This window comes from Moschus berezovskii, chromosome 14 (genome assembly GCF_049115385.1).
Source record: "Moschus berezovskii isolate FMDL1 chromosome 14, NW_MosBer_1.0, whole genome shotgun sequence".
NCBI lineage: Eukaryota > Metazoa > Chordata > Mammalia > Artiodactyla > Moschidae > Moschus > Moschus berezovskii.
Genome location: NC_142473.1, coordinates 54,887,483 through 54,904,033, shown reverse-complemented (window position 1 = coordinate 54,904,033; position 16,551 = coordinate 54,887,483). Strand labels below are relative to the sequence as shown.

Genomic DNA, 16,551 nt, shown 5'->3' with positions numbered 1-16,551 from the left:
TTCAGTAGTTAGGACTCCACCCTTCCATTGCAGGGGGCACCTGTTCAATCCCTGGTCAGGGAACTAAGACCCCACCAGCTGTAAGTCCTTCCCCCAATTAAATTAAAAAGAAACAGGTAAATTTTAATTTTACTAATATATTTTTCTTAGCCCAACATATGCAAAATATTGTCATTCAACTTCAACATGTAATCAGTATAAAAATTATTGATTATGAAAATGAATAGGCTATTTTACATTCTTTTTGTGTGCTAAGTCTTTGAAATCTAGTGTATGTTTTACACTTAGAGTACATCTGAATTTTAGCTAGATACATTTCAAATGCTTGATGGTACATGTAGCTAGTGGGCATGGGAACAGAGATGTTAAAGTCTCCATTAGATTCAGGCTGGTAAATGCCTGAGTGGATGAATTCATACTCCATGACTTTTTCTTCTCAAGCATCCTCAGAACCTCCAGGCAGAATTTGGGTCTCTCTCCTCCCTCTCCACAACACTTGGGACATACTCCTCTCTGTGGAGGAGAAGAAACCAAGAAAGACAAGGGAAAAATCTGATTTCCCTCCATATTCTAATGGGAGCCCATGGCTGGTGCTTGGCATCTGATGATGACGGAAGCATTGTGAGTTCCCATTAAAGACAGGGTTCAGTGGAGGACCACATAATAAAATGGCTTTCATGAAGCCATTAAAAATTGTGTCCTAGAACAAAGGTTTCTGAACTGTGTTTCTAAAGTTCTCTTCCTAGGACTTGAGGGTGGGAAAATAGTGGGGCTCTGGCCTTCCTTCCCTTCAACTAGAATTGGTTTGCTTTTATCTAACTTATATACTAGTGTTCTGAATAAAAGTCTCATTAAAAAAGAAAGTTTTCTGCAAAAATATTTGAAAGTCAATTTTAGAAGCATAGCGGTATGGATTGGCAGCCTGGGATGACTGCATTTCCTAAGGCATTGGTCTTGTTCATGCCTGGTCCTGGTTCAGCTTGCTTAGGTGGGAGAACCTGACTTGGCCATGAGAATGTCACGATCTAATGGGATCCGGGACTGCTACATATCAAGCTAATCCCAGACAAGGAAAGGGCCCTGGGCTAGTCTTCAGAAGAACTGAAGTCTAGTCCTGGCTCAGTCAGACTGGCTTGTGAGACTTTAGACGAGGTCTTGCCTTACTCTGGGTCCCAGAATCCTCCACTGGAAAGCAAGGAGTTGAACCAAGATGATACGTTTGAGCTGTGACCTTCTATGATACGTTCTTTAAAATAGTCATTAAGTAATTAAGGTTTATGCATGTAACATATTGCTCATACTTCTTTAATACCATTTAGGTCATCTTGCTTTGTGCTCCAGTTAATTGTATCTGTGTCTAATGTCTGCCTTCTCCACTAAATATATGTCCTTTGAGTTTGTGTTTGATTCATCTCAGTGTCCACCCACTGGGCCTGGCATAGACAGGCCTGAGCACACATTTGCCTTCAGTATATTGTGGAACAAAACTGCCTTAATAACACATAACTAATATGTATGGAAGCGTCAGAGGCCAGGTGAGTTGAGGCTACTTTTATGGCATGGGTTTAGGAAGGGCCAATAAGGCCAGAGGAGAGGGAGACAGGTAGACAGGTGGAGTGTCTACAAAGGCTTCTTGGAGGAAGAAGATGAGACAAAGGGGGTGGGAAGAGGGCACAGCCCCAGACAGGCTGTTTCTCTCGTTTGCTTTCCCTGAATAGGTGAATCCTTGGTAGACAGTGTACATTTGTGTTCACAAGCAGCTGAGAGAAAAGGTCACTGAGCTAGGACATTTAGAAGTGAGACAACATATGAAAGGACTTGGTGAGGTTGGATAGAGAGGTTAGAGACAGGTTCTGGAGGCAAACGGTCCCGGATTCAAATCCTGGTTGTACCACTTACCTTGTGGTGTTTGACAAGTCACATGACCTCTCTTATTCATTCCTTAAACACATATTTATTGAAAACCTCTGGGCCAGGTATAGTGTCACATGCCAGTGGTGCAGTGGTGAAAACAAAAAGACAAGCCCCTATCCTGATGTAACTAGCGAGGAAGATAAATCTTAAACAGGTAATGATTCAAAAGTACAGAGTGCTGTAACAGTATATGATAGAGCCATTTAGTTTCATTTTAAAATCGGAATGACAATACTGTGTACTTTGTGGGATTATGAGGATTCAGTGAAATAAGTAAGTCAAGAGTCTAGCAGATTGCCCAGGGTACAATGAATAAACATTAATTTCTCCATTCACTCATGTTGTTTTCAAGTTATTCCCCCTGCTAATTTTTCCTTCTTTCTCAAGGTCAAATGCTAAAGCTGACTCAGTTCCCCTAAAAGCACAAGATGGAGACAGAAAGGAGGAGAAAGGCCCTCACTGGTCTCACCCCTGCCCTGATGTTTTCCAAATGGGTCTTTCCAGCCTGGTCCTCCCTGAGTTCCAGCTGCTATAGCCCACCAGTGGCACATAGGATCTTCTGCTCAGTCCTAGTCCCAGCCTCTTCAAGCTAACCCTAAGTCTGAAAGTCTTAGTCGCTCAGTCGTGTCCAGCTCTTTGCGACACGTGGACTGTAGCCCACCAGGCTCCTCTGTTCGTGGGATTCTTCAGGCAAGAATACTTGAGTGGGTAGTCATTCCCTTCTCTAGGGGATCTTCCTGACTCAGGTCTCCTGCTTTGTAGGTTCATACTTTACAGTCTGAGACAACATATCTGAGCTCTTTTTCTCTGATGTGGCTCCAGGGACTCAACTGTCTTGATTCCCTGTTCTTCCCTTTCTCAACCTGCCTGAGTAGAAATGGGAGTCTCCCCCTCTTTACTCTTCTTATTGCTACCGCCAACCAGTCCATTCTAAAGGAGATCAATCCTGGGTGTTCATTGGAAGGACTGATGCTAAAGCTGAAACTCCAATACTTTGGCCACCTCATGCGACGAGTTGACTCACTGGAAAAGAGTCTGATGCTGGGAGGGACTGGGGGTGGGAGGAGACGGGGACGACAGAGAATGAGATGGCTGGATGGCATCACCGACTCGATGGACATGAGTTTGAGTGAACTCCGGGAGTTGGTGATGGACAGGGAGGCCTGACGTGCTGTGATTCATGGGGTCGCAAAGAGTCGGACACGACTGAGCGACTGAACTGAACTGAAAGATAAACACAATGTCTCATTTCATGAAATGAGAACATGATGGACAGAACAGGAGATAGCAGAAAGAACAAATGGGAAGTGGCAAATGAAACAAATTTCTGGAGTCGTATCCTCTGATCCATTGTATCCTCTGATCCATTGTTCTTGATTCCCTCTAAGGAAATAACTGGATGGGGGGAGGGGGGAACTAAGCACATGCCCAATCCTTCAGGAGTGTCCTTCCTCTCAGACAGGCAGTACAATAGTTGTCCTGTTTGCCTCCAGGACACCTTTGCTTCTTTGAGATTCTCCAAACCTGGTGGTACCCCGGTCATCTGGCATACTCCCCTCTGGGAAATTCTTTCTTCTTCAGCCCTGGTATGTTCCAGGAGTGGCTCAGCTCGCCCAGAGTCATGCAGCAGAGCCAGGATGTGAATCTAGGCAGTGTGACTCCAGACACCTTCCTCTTCCCTCAGTGCTTGTACACAGCCTCTCTGACTGCTGTAGGCAGTTCCTTGTGTAATTCTGTGTTCCTTCACCTGCCCCATATCAATTTCTCTCAAGACATTATCAACAAGTTCTAATTACTCTTCATCTATATATTTCCCCTAAAAACGGAGCTCTTTGTGGGTAGGAACTGTGTTGTTACAAACAAGGGTTCAGTAGATGTTAAATGAATGAATGAACATTGGCATTAAGAGTCTAGGACCGCTTCTCAAAGGGAGATGATTCTCTTTGTGAAGCTGGCCTGGAAATAATTGTTAGAAGCCAAGATTTCTTTCCTCATTCCCTACTCAGCCAGACTTTGGGCAGCTTCTTAGTGATAGCTGTACTTGCCATTTTTGGACACCAGGGAGCAGCACTGATAGATAATACAGCCTAAACTTAACGGATTCCTAAACTTTTCTGAGCACATTTTGGACTCTTTAGCACACTTCTACTGAAGAGTCTCACTTTCCAGATGAAAGCTATTGGTAATCAGAAACCCTCTGGTATAGAGAAAGGACAGCTAAGCTACTATAAAGAACACACATCATTCAATCATTCATTTTTATGAGTACCAGCTCTGTACTGAGTACAGTCCTAGCCTGAGAGTATACAATGGTAAATGAAGTCTTTGATGAGCTCAGAAGCTAATGGAGAAGACAGATACTTACTGCTGCTGCTGCTAAGTCACTTCAGTCGTGTCCGACTCTGTGTGACCCCATAGACGGAAGCCCACCAGGCTCCCCCGTCCCTGGGATTCTCCAGGCAAGAACACTGGAGTGGGTTGCCATTTCCTTCTCCAATGTGTGAAAGTGAAAAGTGAAAGTGAAGTCGCTCAGTCGTGTCCGACCCTTAGCAACCCCATGGACTACAGCCTACCAGGCTCCTCCATCCATGGGATTTTCTAGGCAATAGTACTGGAGTGGCTTGCCATTGCCTTCTCCGACAGGTACTTACTAGATAATCATAATTTAGCTATTTAAGTACCCTAAGGTATAGCAGAAGACTGGAGAGACAAGGTAAGTCAAGGACGGATTCAAAAGAAGGAAGGTGACTTTTGAGCTGATTTTATTATTTTTTGACAAATCATAGCTTTTAGTTCATGCTATACTGTCACCAGTGGTCAAGGCATGGCTGATTTATACCACTTGAACTGAGAATTGAAGGGTGGGGAGGAAATCCCAAAGGAGAAAGAGAACATGATAAAATTCATCTTCTTAGGTTTAGTTTCTTCATCAGTAGAATAAGTGTAGCCTCTGACTTATCTAGCAGAGGTCTTGTGAGGGAGAGATAGGATAATAGATGTGAAAGCTCTTGCAAATAGTGGAATAGAGGCATAAAAATTGTTAATTAGTTTGATTTAGCCAACATCTGCCGAATGTAGAGTGATGCAAGGGAGATAATCTTGGCATATGGTAAAGGCTTGGTATATAGGTTTTAAGAAAACACTGAGGGGACTTCTCTGATGGTCCAGTGGTTAAGAATCTGCTTTCCAAAACAGGGGACTCGTATTTGATCCCTGGCTGGGAAACTAAGCCTGTGTGCTGCAACTAGAGAAGCCCTCACACACCTTAACTAGAGAAAACCCACATGTGGCAGCGAAGACCCAGTGCAGCCAAAAAACCCAACATTAAAAAAAAAAGACACAGATGAAAAAACAAAGCAAAACCAATCTCTTGGTTTCCTCCTGAGACTCACAATGTGGTGAGGGGCTCTTATGGAGGCTGCACTTACATGAGAACACAATGTAAGGTCAATTGAGGTGAGAGTCAAAGCTTCTGATCCAGGAAGATCCATGAGGTCTCAGGTTTTTCCTACCTTGCTGTGCGGTGCTTAGTCACACTGCACTCTTCGCAATCCCATGGACTATAGCCTGCCAGGCTCCTCTGTCCACAGGGATTCTCCAAGCAAGGATACTGGAGTGGGTTGCCATTCCCTTCTCTAGGAGATCTTCCCAACCCAGGGACTGAACACAGGTCTCCTACATGGCTGGTGGATTTTTTACCAATTGAGCTACCAGGGAAGTCCTTTCCTACCTTATAGAATATTAAAGCTGAACTGGATCAATAACCTGGTACCTACCCATCCTATAGTTGGGGAGACTGAAATCCAGAGGGAAACTAGTTTTTCTGATGTCACATCATGATCTGGGAGTCAGAGATGAGACAAGAATGTTTCTCCCGTTGTTCAGGCCATGGTTTTTGCTTTCAGACACCATTTATTTTTAATTGTGGTAAAATGCACATAACATGAAATTTACATTTTAAGTGTGTTAAGTACATTCATATTGTTTGGCAATCAATTTCCAGAGCTCTTTTCATCCTGCAAAATGGAAACTATATCTTAAACAACAATTCCCTATTGTCCCTTCCCCTCAGCCCTAGTGACCACTATCCTACTTTCTGTGTCTATGAATTTCACTACTCTAGGAAACTTATATCACTGGTGGTAAAGAACTTGCCTGCCAATGCAGGAGATGTAAGAGATGCAGGTTCAAGCCCTGAGTCAGTAAAAAAGATCCCCTTGAGGAGGCATGGCAACCCACTCCAGTGTTCTTGTCTGGAGAATCCCATGAACAGAGGAACCTGGTGGGCTACAGTCCATAAAGTCTCAAAGAGTCGGACACGCCTGAAGTGACTTAGCATGAGGCACGAGGAACCTTATATAAGTGGAATCATATAGTATTTGTCCTTCTGTGACTAGCTTATTTCACTTAGCATAATGTCCTTAAGGTTCACTCGTGTTGTAGCATATAGAATTTTCTTCCTTTTTAAAGCTGAATAATAGTCCATTGCATATATATATATATATATAGTCATTAATTTATGGAAATTTGCTTGTGTTGCTCCCACCTTTCAGGTATTGTGAATAGTGCTGCTATGAAAATGAATGTACAAATATCTCTTTGGGACCCTGCTTTCAATTTCTTTTGGCATATGCCCAGAAGTGGAATTGCTGCAGCATATGGTAATTCTATTTTTAGTTCCCAGACACCATTTTAGCCTCACAGGAAGTGCAACAGGCTCTGAGAGTCTCAAGGTCTTGGTGTGAACTGGTAATAGACTCTTGCTTCCTGCCTCCAAGACCCCAGCTCTTTGTACCAAATGGGTTTTGCACCCATACCCCCAAAGAAACCACATGGTAGCTAAGAGAAATGATGCACTTGAATTTAAAAGAGTTGTATTAAGCTTGATTTACTTTCCTCTTTTCTTTTGTGTTCTCTTAGACAAATGAGTGCACAGGCAGGTGGACTGGCTCCGGGAGAAATTACAAACTTATAGTCTGAGATCAATTTAGGCTGCAGATATGCTTTATGTGGCCTATAAATGGTTTCATACCTTTAGAGGGCTGTATCATTTTTTTGTCTTTAATATTTTTTTAATTTAATTTTTATTTTATATCGGTGTATAACTGACTTACAATGTTGTGTTCATTTCAGGTGTACAGCAAAGTGTACATATATACTTTGTTCAGTTGTACATACACATATAGCCATTCTTTTTCAGATTCTTTTCCCATAAAGGTTATTACAGAATATTTTTTTTACAAGGGGCTCACCAGTTTTCCCAGCTCAATATCTCTCATAATCAGAGAAATGCAAATCAAAACCACAATGAGACACCATTTCACACCAGTCAGAATGGCTGCTATCCAAAAGTCTACATGCAATAAATGCTGGAGAGGGTGTGGAGAAAAGGGAACCCTCTTACACTGTTGGTGGGAATGCAAACTAGTACAGCCACTATGGAGAACAATGTGGAGATTCCTCAAAAAATTGGAAATAGAACTGCCATATGATCCAGCAATCGCACTCCTGGGCATACACACCGAGGAAACCAGAATTGAAAGAGACACATGTACTCCAATGTTCATTGCAGCACTGTTTATAATAGCCAGGACATGGAAGCAATCTAGATGTCCATCTGCAGATGAATGGATAAGAAAGCTTTGGTACATATACACAACGGAGTATTTTTCAGCCATCAAAAAGAATGCCTTTGAATCAGTTTTAATGAGGTGGATGAAACTGGAGCCTATTATACAGAGTGAAGTAAGCCAGAAAGAAAAATATCAATACAGTATACTAACGCATATATATGGAATTTAGAAAGATGGTAACCTTAACCCTGTATGGTGGTGGTGGTGGTGGTTCCGTCGCTCAGTCGCGTCCGACTCTCTGCGACCCCGTGGACTGTAGCCTACCAGGCTTCTCCGTCCATGGGATTCTCCAGGCAAGAATACTGGAATGGGTTACCATTTCCTTCTCCAGGGGATCTTCCCAACCCAGGGATCGAACCCGGGTCTCCGGCATTGGAGGGAGACGCCTTAACCTCTGAGCCACCAGGGAAGCCCTATACGAGACTGCAAAAGAGACATAGGTATATAGAACAGTCTTTGGAACTCTGTGGGAGAGGGTGAAGGTGGGATGATTGGGGAGAATGGCATTGTAGCATGTATATTATCATATGTGACCAGTCCAGGTTCGACGCATGATACAGGATGCTTGGGGCTGGTGCACAGGGATGACCTGGAGGGAGGATATGGGGAAGAGGGAGGTGGGAGGGGGGTTCAAGAAAGGGAACACATGTACACCCGGGGCGGAATGGTGTCAGTGTATGGCAAAACCAACCAATATATCGATGTAAGGTAATTTGCCTCCAATTAAAAAAAAAAATTTCCTCTGAAAAAAAAAATTTTTTTTATAAATTTTAAAAAATAATTTAAAAAATTTATTTTTGACTGTGCTGGGTATTCATTACTGCGCAGGCTTTTTTTTCTAGTTGTAGAGAGTGGGGGCTACTCTCCAGTTGTAGTACGCAGGCTTCTCATTGCAGTGGCTTCTCTTGTTGCTGAGCTTGGGCTCTAGGGCCGGCTCAGTAATTGCAATTTTGGGCTCTAGAGCATGTGTATTTGTGACTCAGTCATGTCAGACTCTTTGTGATCCCATGGACTGTAGCCTGCAAGGCTCCTCTGTCTATGGGCTTCTCCAGGCAAGAATACTGGAGTGAGTTGCCATTTCCTACTCCAGAGAATCTTTCCCACCCAGGGATCAAACTTGAACCTCCTGCATTGACGGTCAGATTCTTTACCATTCTATTCCATCGCTCAGTTGTGTCCGACTCTTTGCAACCCTGTGGACTGTAGCCTACCAGGCTTCTCTGTCCATGGGATTCTCCAGGCAACAATACTGGAGTGGGTTATCGTTTCCTTCTCCAGGGCATCTTCCCAACCCAGGGATCGAACCCGGGTCTCCTGCATTGGAGGCAGACGCTTTAACCTCTGAGCCACCAGGGAAGCCTCCTTTACCATTGAGTCGGTAGTTATAGAAGGTTGAGTAGAGTTCCCTGTGTTATACACAGGTCCTTGTTGATAAAGGGGCTATATCAATTAAAAGTCCAGACTTCCATCTTCTCTTAAAGATGATCCAGCAATACTGAGTCCATCTTCCTGCCTGCTGCCAGGGTGCCTCAGTCCCTACCGCTCCTTATTACTCTCATCTACTTCTTTCAATAATATTAGCTATTTTCCCACTTTTCTGTTTGAGTTTAAGGCTCTGAGACTATCAGGGGCTTATCTTCTGTTAGGGCAAGTTTTCCAACATACAGTTGATACTCAATAAATATTTGTACAATCAAATGAATTAACTTATGTCAACCAGCCTTTGTGAGCACTTACTGTGACTGGATGGCCATTTCCCAGAGATGAATAAAGCACAGGCCCTAACCTCTGTAAAGTCATAATCCTGCGGGGTGGTGGAAGACAGATATGTGTAAAGTCCAATTATGGACTTGAGGTGGCTGAGTAGGAGTTTCTGGAGAAGATCTTAAACTGTATCTTTCAAAAAATATATATTTATTCATTTATTTGCCTGTGCTGGGTCTTGGATGCAGCATGTGGGATCTTCTATTTTTGTCACAGCACACAGGATCTTTAAGTTGCAGAATGTGGAATCTAGTTCCCTTACCAGGGATCAAACCCAGGCCCCCTGCCTTGGGAGTGCAGGGTCTCAGCCACTGGACCACCTGGGAAGTCCCTTGAATTGTATCTGGAAGAATGAGAAGTCAGCCATGTGAGGGAGTTGATAGGGTGCCCTGGAGGGGAAGAGAGTGTTTTAGGTAGAAGCCACAGTAGCTAGGAGGGCTGGGAGGTGGCTGAGATTCCATGTGCTTGAGGAACTTAAGACCAGTGTGATTGAAGTTTAATAAGAGAGTGGGGAGAGTGGTAGTAGATGACGTCGGAGGTGTATTTTTATATTAACAGTCTAACTCTTAAGCCCGGCAGCTGTTGGGCAAATCCGTGTTCCCGATCTTCAGAGGGCTTGCTCAGAACAGGTAGCTGGCTTAGCACTGTCAGGGGAGGGCTGGGGCCTAATCCCTTCTCCTGCCGCCGGTGCCAAGGACAGGGCAGGGCACAGAGCAGGTTTCAGTAAAGATCTGCTGACAGCACACTTGAGAAGAGAACAGGAAGTGCAGGCTCTGTTGAGGGAGGCCCAGACGCTTCTCCCTCTTTATAGGGGCGCTCGTTCTCAAGTCGCTAACACCCTCAAGCCACACACAGAGCTGGGAGAGTGAGATGCAGGGAGGAACCTACTCGGGCCCTACCGGCAAAAACCTCAGAGGGGAGGGGGTTGGGGGACGGATAGGAAAACGGGTTGAGAGTTAGGGAGGGCATCCTACTTAGGCTGGATGGCGAGGGCGGGAGAGGAGGTCAGGAAGGCAGATATGGGGCCCTTTGGCCATTTAGGAATGTGTGGGGCAATTTTACCTGTAGTGGTTTGGACGCTTCGTTTTGTTTTCTGGCATCATTCCTTCTGAAAACACTAGCAGGCCCCAATGGGCCTCCCCTCGCGGCGGGTAATCGCTCTAATTCCCCAGCCCTCTGCAAAGGGGCAGGGCCTCCCAACGAGCTCGGATCCGGGCCGCAGCACCTAGCTTTGCCCGCCAGGGGCCGCTGCACAGGGGTGACTAAGCGCGCGGGTTCCTAAGCTGCAGAGAGGCGGAAGCCGATTGGCTGCGGGGCGCGGCGAAAGGGGCGGAGCCTGGGATGCCGGCCGGGAATAGGGGGCTGGGAACGCGCCCCCGGCTGAACCGGGCCGGGTCGTTGTCGCCTCGGGCAGTACCGGGCGGCAGTCGTAGTGTCCAGGCCCTCTGCCCTGCCCGGCTGTAGAACTGAGGCGAGTGGATCGGCACCGAGGCCCGGAGACCCGGGCTACTGTCATCGCCGCCGCCGCCCCAGGCCTGGGTTACCTGAGCGACTTGCGTGTCAGGGCCCGCCAGCCCGTCCGTTTGCGGGCGGTTAGCACGGGAGAGACTCTAGTGGGCGAAAGGGAGGCTTGGGACCCGACCCTTGGCTGGGGAGAGGGATCCTAGCGGAGACTAGCGCGGGCCGGGAGAGCCCTCCGGGGTCTGCGGGCGCCGGGCGGCTGCCTACAGCAGGTTATTCCGGGATAAGCCCGGCGCTGGGGCGGGCCCGGGCTTCGCTGGGGGCCGGGCGGCGCGGGGCGGGCCTGCGGGAGAGCACGCCCCCGCCCGCCCCGGGCCCGCCCCGCGCCTCCCGCCCGCACGCCCGCGAGCCTCTATCCCGGGCCTGGCCCGTGCGCGTCCGCCTGCTGAACCTGGGCACCGCCGGCCGGGGCACGGGACTGGGCGGGATCGCTGACCTCGGCCTTGGAGGCCTGGGATCCCCGAGCCGCCCGCGCCCGCCGGGGCCTGGGAGTCGCACGCCCTCCCCGAACCTGCGCTGCTCGCGGATCCCCGGCGGGGCGAAGCCAAGTGCCCCCTTCTTCTCCTCCTTTCTCTCCCTCCCCCACTCCGGTGCCCGCGGGAGGTCCCGCCCGCTCACCCCCTCCCCAAGGGGTGTAGCCGGCTGCGGAGCGGACAGCGGCTCCGCGGCCACCTTGTGTCCAAACTCTCCGGAAGCGGCCCGAGCTGACAGGGCACTCAGGCCGTCTCAGCTCCAGCGGACCCACAGTTGGGCCGGAGACGCCGGCCTTCCTCTGGCTCCCAAACTTGGAGCACTTGACCTTTGGCTGTCGGAGGAGGCAGACTCGCGGGTGGCTGGACAGCTGCGGCATCTCGAGGGCATCTTGCCTGGGGTTCCAGGACCGAGCTCCCGACTTTGCCTCTGAGATCCTGAAGTGTCTCCATCAGGCGCATGTTGACTGAGACCTGGAGTCATGGATGTGTGCGCTCGTCTTGCCCTGTGGCTCCTTTGGGGGCTCCTCCTGCATCATGGCCAGAGCCTCAGCCAAAGCCACAGCGAGAAGGCGGCAGGCTCGGGGGCCAATTCTGAGGAGTCCACTGCAGCAGGTAAGGCCTTGCCACGGGGAAGAACTGAGTTGCCCAAGTGGGGAAGTTTGAACAGTCGGTTTCTACACTTGCGATTGATGAAGGACCCACTCATGGCACTGCCAGTTCTTAGGAGTCCAGGGAGTTCTTTCCGTTCAGGAGCTACTGCTGATGTCTTTGTCTCTTGAACAACTTTCTTCATCCCTCAAGATGTCTTTTGTTGGCAGAGAAAGGCGGTTTGCTTCTGGCGCACCTTGGCCTTTCAGATCAGCAAGTCAAGACCCTGTTTCAGGACTACTTGTCTGGAATAATGGCCTGGGCAGATGATAAGTCTATTGCTCTTGGCCAGTTTCAGCACTTGGCAGTACAGGGGAGGTTGAGGCTACTTGGACTGGGCAGGGAAAGTCAGGACTGAGCCAGCTTTATTACTCTGTAAATTAGTATTGAGGTGTGCCTTTCTATTTCAGTGATCGTGGGAACCCGATTTCCTCCCTGCCCTTAGGTAATCTGCTGTCTCCTAGCTGTGCCCATTTGAAATATCAAAGAAGTTCCTTAGATGGAATGCTGTTTACCACTAGGGAGTTAAATGGACTTTTCTTGACATAGGCATGATATAATTCCTGGGACCACTTGTTGACTTACTCTGTTTCTTCTGACTGATGATGGTAGGAGTTCTGCGATATTTTTGATCTGTCCTGGTTTTTCCTGTGTACTCATCGAGCCTTGTCAAAAAAGTAGAAGCCCTGGTGCTCTGCTGCAAGTAAAAAAAAAAAGCACTTTTAAAATTCAGTTGTTTTACACAAGGCTTAGAAGAAATCCAGTTTTTTACCCTCATGTCTCTCACCCTGTCACTGGGATCTGCCCAAAGCAGTGGGCTGCAGAGTAAGGAGAGTTTATAGCTGGGTTCTTTCTATGGGTGGGCAAGCTCAAGTGAGGGGTCGCCTCAGTGAAGACCCATTGATATAAGGGGGAAAAGGAAGTGTCATGGTGGCCAGGAAGTTTCATGGATGGATTCCTGGGCTGGCTTTGTGGTAGACCCTTTCTTTGGTAATCCCCCTTTAAGTTCCTTGACTGGGCTGGGTGTGATTATAGGTACCCCAAGGGTTGACTTACAAGTGAGGCCAGAAGTTGCCTTTATGTATAAGCATGGCACCTAGGATGTGGCTTTGAAGATAGGACCTCTTTGCATATTAATCCTGTTTCTCCACACATCGGCTCCTTGGCCCCTGAAACTAACTGAAAGCTTGGTTCTCATTGGGCTATGAAGGGGAAGACTAGTAGGCCGATGTAGGTCAAACTGTGAAGAAGACCTGAGGAGCATTTCTGCTTTCCCAGTGACATCCCTGTTTGTAACTAATAATATGTTCCTTTTCCACCGTAAAATATGAGTGCCTGATATAAAATGAATATATATATATATTTTTTTTGGTCAGTGAGGAAGAGTTCTGTATTTTAGACATGTGCTACAAGGGATGAAGTTTTGAATTTAATCACTAGCTAGCTGTCAGGAAGATTTGTGTGTTTGCGTATGCCACAGGCAAGAGGCATTCCTCATCTCTCATAACCACCCCCCGAATGAAGCTTACAGAGACAGCCCTCCACACAATGTATTTTAGAGGCCTGGTGGTGTTGATTATACTAAAGCTTCTCTTTTGGTTTTTTTCTTCCTCTCAGTTCAGAAATTACTTTCTGTTGTCACAATAATATTGAATCCCAGGCAGGAAATCTTAGAGACCCAGGTGCTGGGAACGGCTATGGTTTGTGGTAAACTGGAGGCCCCAGCACTGTCGTTCTGGTAGGTTGTCCCTTTGCGCCTGTCTGGGACTTTGTCTCCGACTCAGATAGGAACTTGTTTTTGCAGAGAGATAGTCTGGGCTCATGGACTGGATTTGGTGAGGAGCTTTTTACACAGCCTTTCGATTCCCTTGTATCCTCAGAACACAGGAGTTTTACTTAGCCTTAAAACAGCCACTTTTCTAAGTCAGATTCAACATATCTAGTCAATTTGTATGTTTTCTAAAGTTTGTATGTTACAACCACACAGCTATTTTTCCCCACAAAAGTCTTGCAAATGCTCAATTAGAATGTGGGGCAGGTGGTATTATCCCCGTTTTTATTGTTGAAGAAACTGGGTCCTATACTCAGTTTTCTAATCTTAAGACCTAGCCTTCTTCCGACTTCGCAGGCCCTGCCCTGTTAAAGGAGCACTAAACAAGGGCAAGAGAATGTTAGTTTCGTCCTGGTGAGTTAGTGGGCCCTAGTGAAAGATCCAATAAAAGGGCTGTATTTTTCTCCTCTGGAGGTTCTTCTGCAGGGGCCAGAAAATTGCACTTTTTGTCTTCTTGGATGTATATGCCTATCATAAAGGTCTGACTCTCTAGGGAAGGCAGTGCTCTGCTAGGAGAACTTACTGAACTGTAGAGAGGCCATTCCCGTCATCTCTGACTCTTCGGTGTCTATATACCCGGCTGTGCTAAATCACTTTTTCAGTAAAGATCTGTGCTTGATGGTGGTGCTGCTCTGGGGCTGGCACTTGTGAAACTGGCCTGAAATTGATGCTTGGAACCTCCCTTAGTCACTGGACTCCTTGTCTCTAGAAACTCAAAATGTTTCCTGCAGAATGTGTGTGAGGGGTCCCATGTGAGTCTGGAGTTGTGACTGCCAGTGTTGGTTGAGGGCCTCTACTCAGGAACTGTGGTTTGACTCAGCAGAGCTAGAACAGGGCCTTGGAGGAAAGGCATCTAGGCAGTCTACGGAGTGCAGGTTGGCTTCTCAATCAACTGCTAATGGAGTGGGAGGCCAGAGTCCTGCCTACCCACCCAGCTAGCTGCTGCTGCCTCCAAGGCTATAAATGGCCTGGCCATCTTGGTGGCTATGCTAATTTTAGCTGAGGGTAGCTCCCGGAACTGGATTGGGGCCAAGAGCAGGTGGGTGGGGCTTGGCTGAGACTAATATTGGGGGATGGGCAGAGGGTCACTCTAATCCTAGGGCAGCTAGGACATCATCTACACCCACACCTCAGCTTTGACAGTCATCCTTAACTAGGTTAATTTATTTAGCAAACATTGGCCAGTGCCAGTTCATGTGCTCTTTGTTCAGCAAATATTTGAGTGTCTGCTCTGGGCCAGGCTCTGTGTTTGGTGTTAGGAGTTTATTTATTTAAATGTTTGTTTGTTTGCTTATTTATTTACCTGACTGCGCTGGGTCTTAGTTGTGGCATGTGGTGGGATCTTTGATCTTTGTTGGGGCGTGTGCCATCTTTAGTTGCTGTATTCGAGCTCTTAGTTGCAGTATGCAAACTCTCAGTTGTGGCATGTAGGATCTAGTTCCCTGACCAGGGGTGGAACCCTGGTCCCCTGCATTGGGAGTCTTAGCCACTGGACCACCAGGGAAGTTCTGGTGTTGGGATGAACAAAACGGACATGTTCTCTGGCCTCATGGAGTTTGCAGTCTAGTGGGGAGATAGAAAATAAATAAATAAACGTAGTATCTTGTGGTAAGTCCTGTGGAAGAAAACATGGAGTGCTGTTGCAGAGAATGAGAGGAGGAGAGAGAGCTAGCTAAAGTAGGAACCTAGTGCCTGGTAAGACATTAATAACATCACCAACATCAACAGTAATAGCAACTGACATTTTTTAGTGCTTACTGTGTGGCAGGCACTATTCCAAACATTTTATTTCTTTTAATTCTTAAAACCATTCTGTGTGCTTGGTATTATCTCTGTTTTATAAGTAAGGAAATGAAATCATAAAGAGGTCAAGTAACTTGTCCAAGGTTGTGCAGATAGTAGGGAATAGAGCCAGAATTTGAACACTGGCAGTCTGACTCTTCTCCCCACCTCCACCTCAGCCACTAGGTTATACACTCTTTCAAAACTTCGTGAGAAAGGCTATAGTAGAGGTGTGATATATATATATATACAAAAGACTCTGTGGGAAGCCCAGAGGAGCAAGTGACTAACCCTGCCTGGGAGAGCTGGGGGAGGCTTCTCAGTTTCCTCCCTAATTTTTCTCAGATCTTGAGGAGATAAAAAGTGGTTGCCTAACTCAAAAGTTTAGAGGTGGAAACATCAGTTAGTTCAACTTATTTTTTACATGTGAGGAAACTGATGTCCAGAGGGGCATTACACAGAAATTCCATAGTGGGTTATTAGTAGAACTAGACAAAGACATTTGAGTCAGGGACCCAGGCTTAATCAGTTATTCACACCGCAAGTCCAATCGGAAGGAACCTAGGGCTACAGAGAAGTCTAGTTTGGGAGTGGGGGTGGGGATATATATTTAGAGAATATTAAATACAACATAATACACAGGTTTAATGAAACAAGCAGGGAAGACATTGTAGGCTAAGGATTAAAAGCGCTCTGCGTGGGCTGAGCTAGGCTAAGGTGGCTGGGGAGGGCTTCCTGGAAGGAGGGGTTGGGCGGAGGCAAAAGAGAACCTGGTGGGGAGTAGTCTGACTTGGGGATTGTTGGAGGAAAGGAGGTATTGTAAAGGTCTGGATCACCAGTGTGAGCACACGGGGTCTCTTTGGCGGCTGAACAATAACTGGGCAGAGTTGCTTCATAGTTGGCCAACTACCTCACGTGGAGGCCAGTAGACAGGAAGATTGCAGTCACGTGTGATCTGTGGCAGGTCTGATAACTTCTATAATTT

At 46.9% G+C, this 16,551-nt stretch overlaps 1 protein-coding gene across 4 annotated transcripts in view; it reads left to right on the top strand.

The window, feature by feature from the left end:
* The first annotated feature begins 11,204 nt into the window (after positions 1–11,204).
* STIM1 (stromal interaction molecule 1) overlaps positions 11,205–16,551 on the top strand; it is a 206,424-nt gene continuing 201,077 nt past the window's right edge. The window contains exon 1 of one of the 4 annotated variants that reach the window (XM_088843135.1): positions 11,205–11,917. In XM_088843135.1, the coding sequence (XP_088699261.1) occupies positions 11,785–11,917 (133 nt within the window). In that variant the 5' untranslated portion in view covers positions 11,205–11,784. The remainder of the gene's footprint in view (positions 11,918–16,551) is intronic. The other 3 variants (XM_055423526.2, XM_055423527.2, XM_055423528.2) reach the window with 3 other exon arrangements.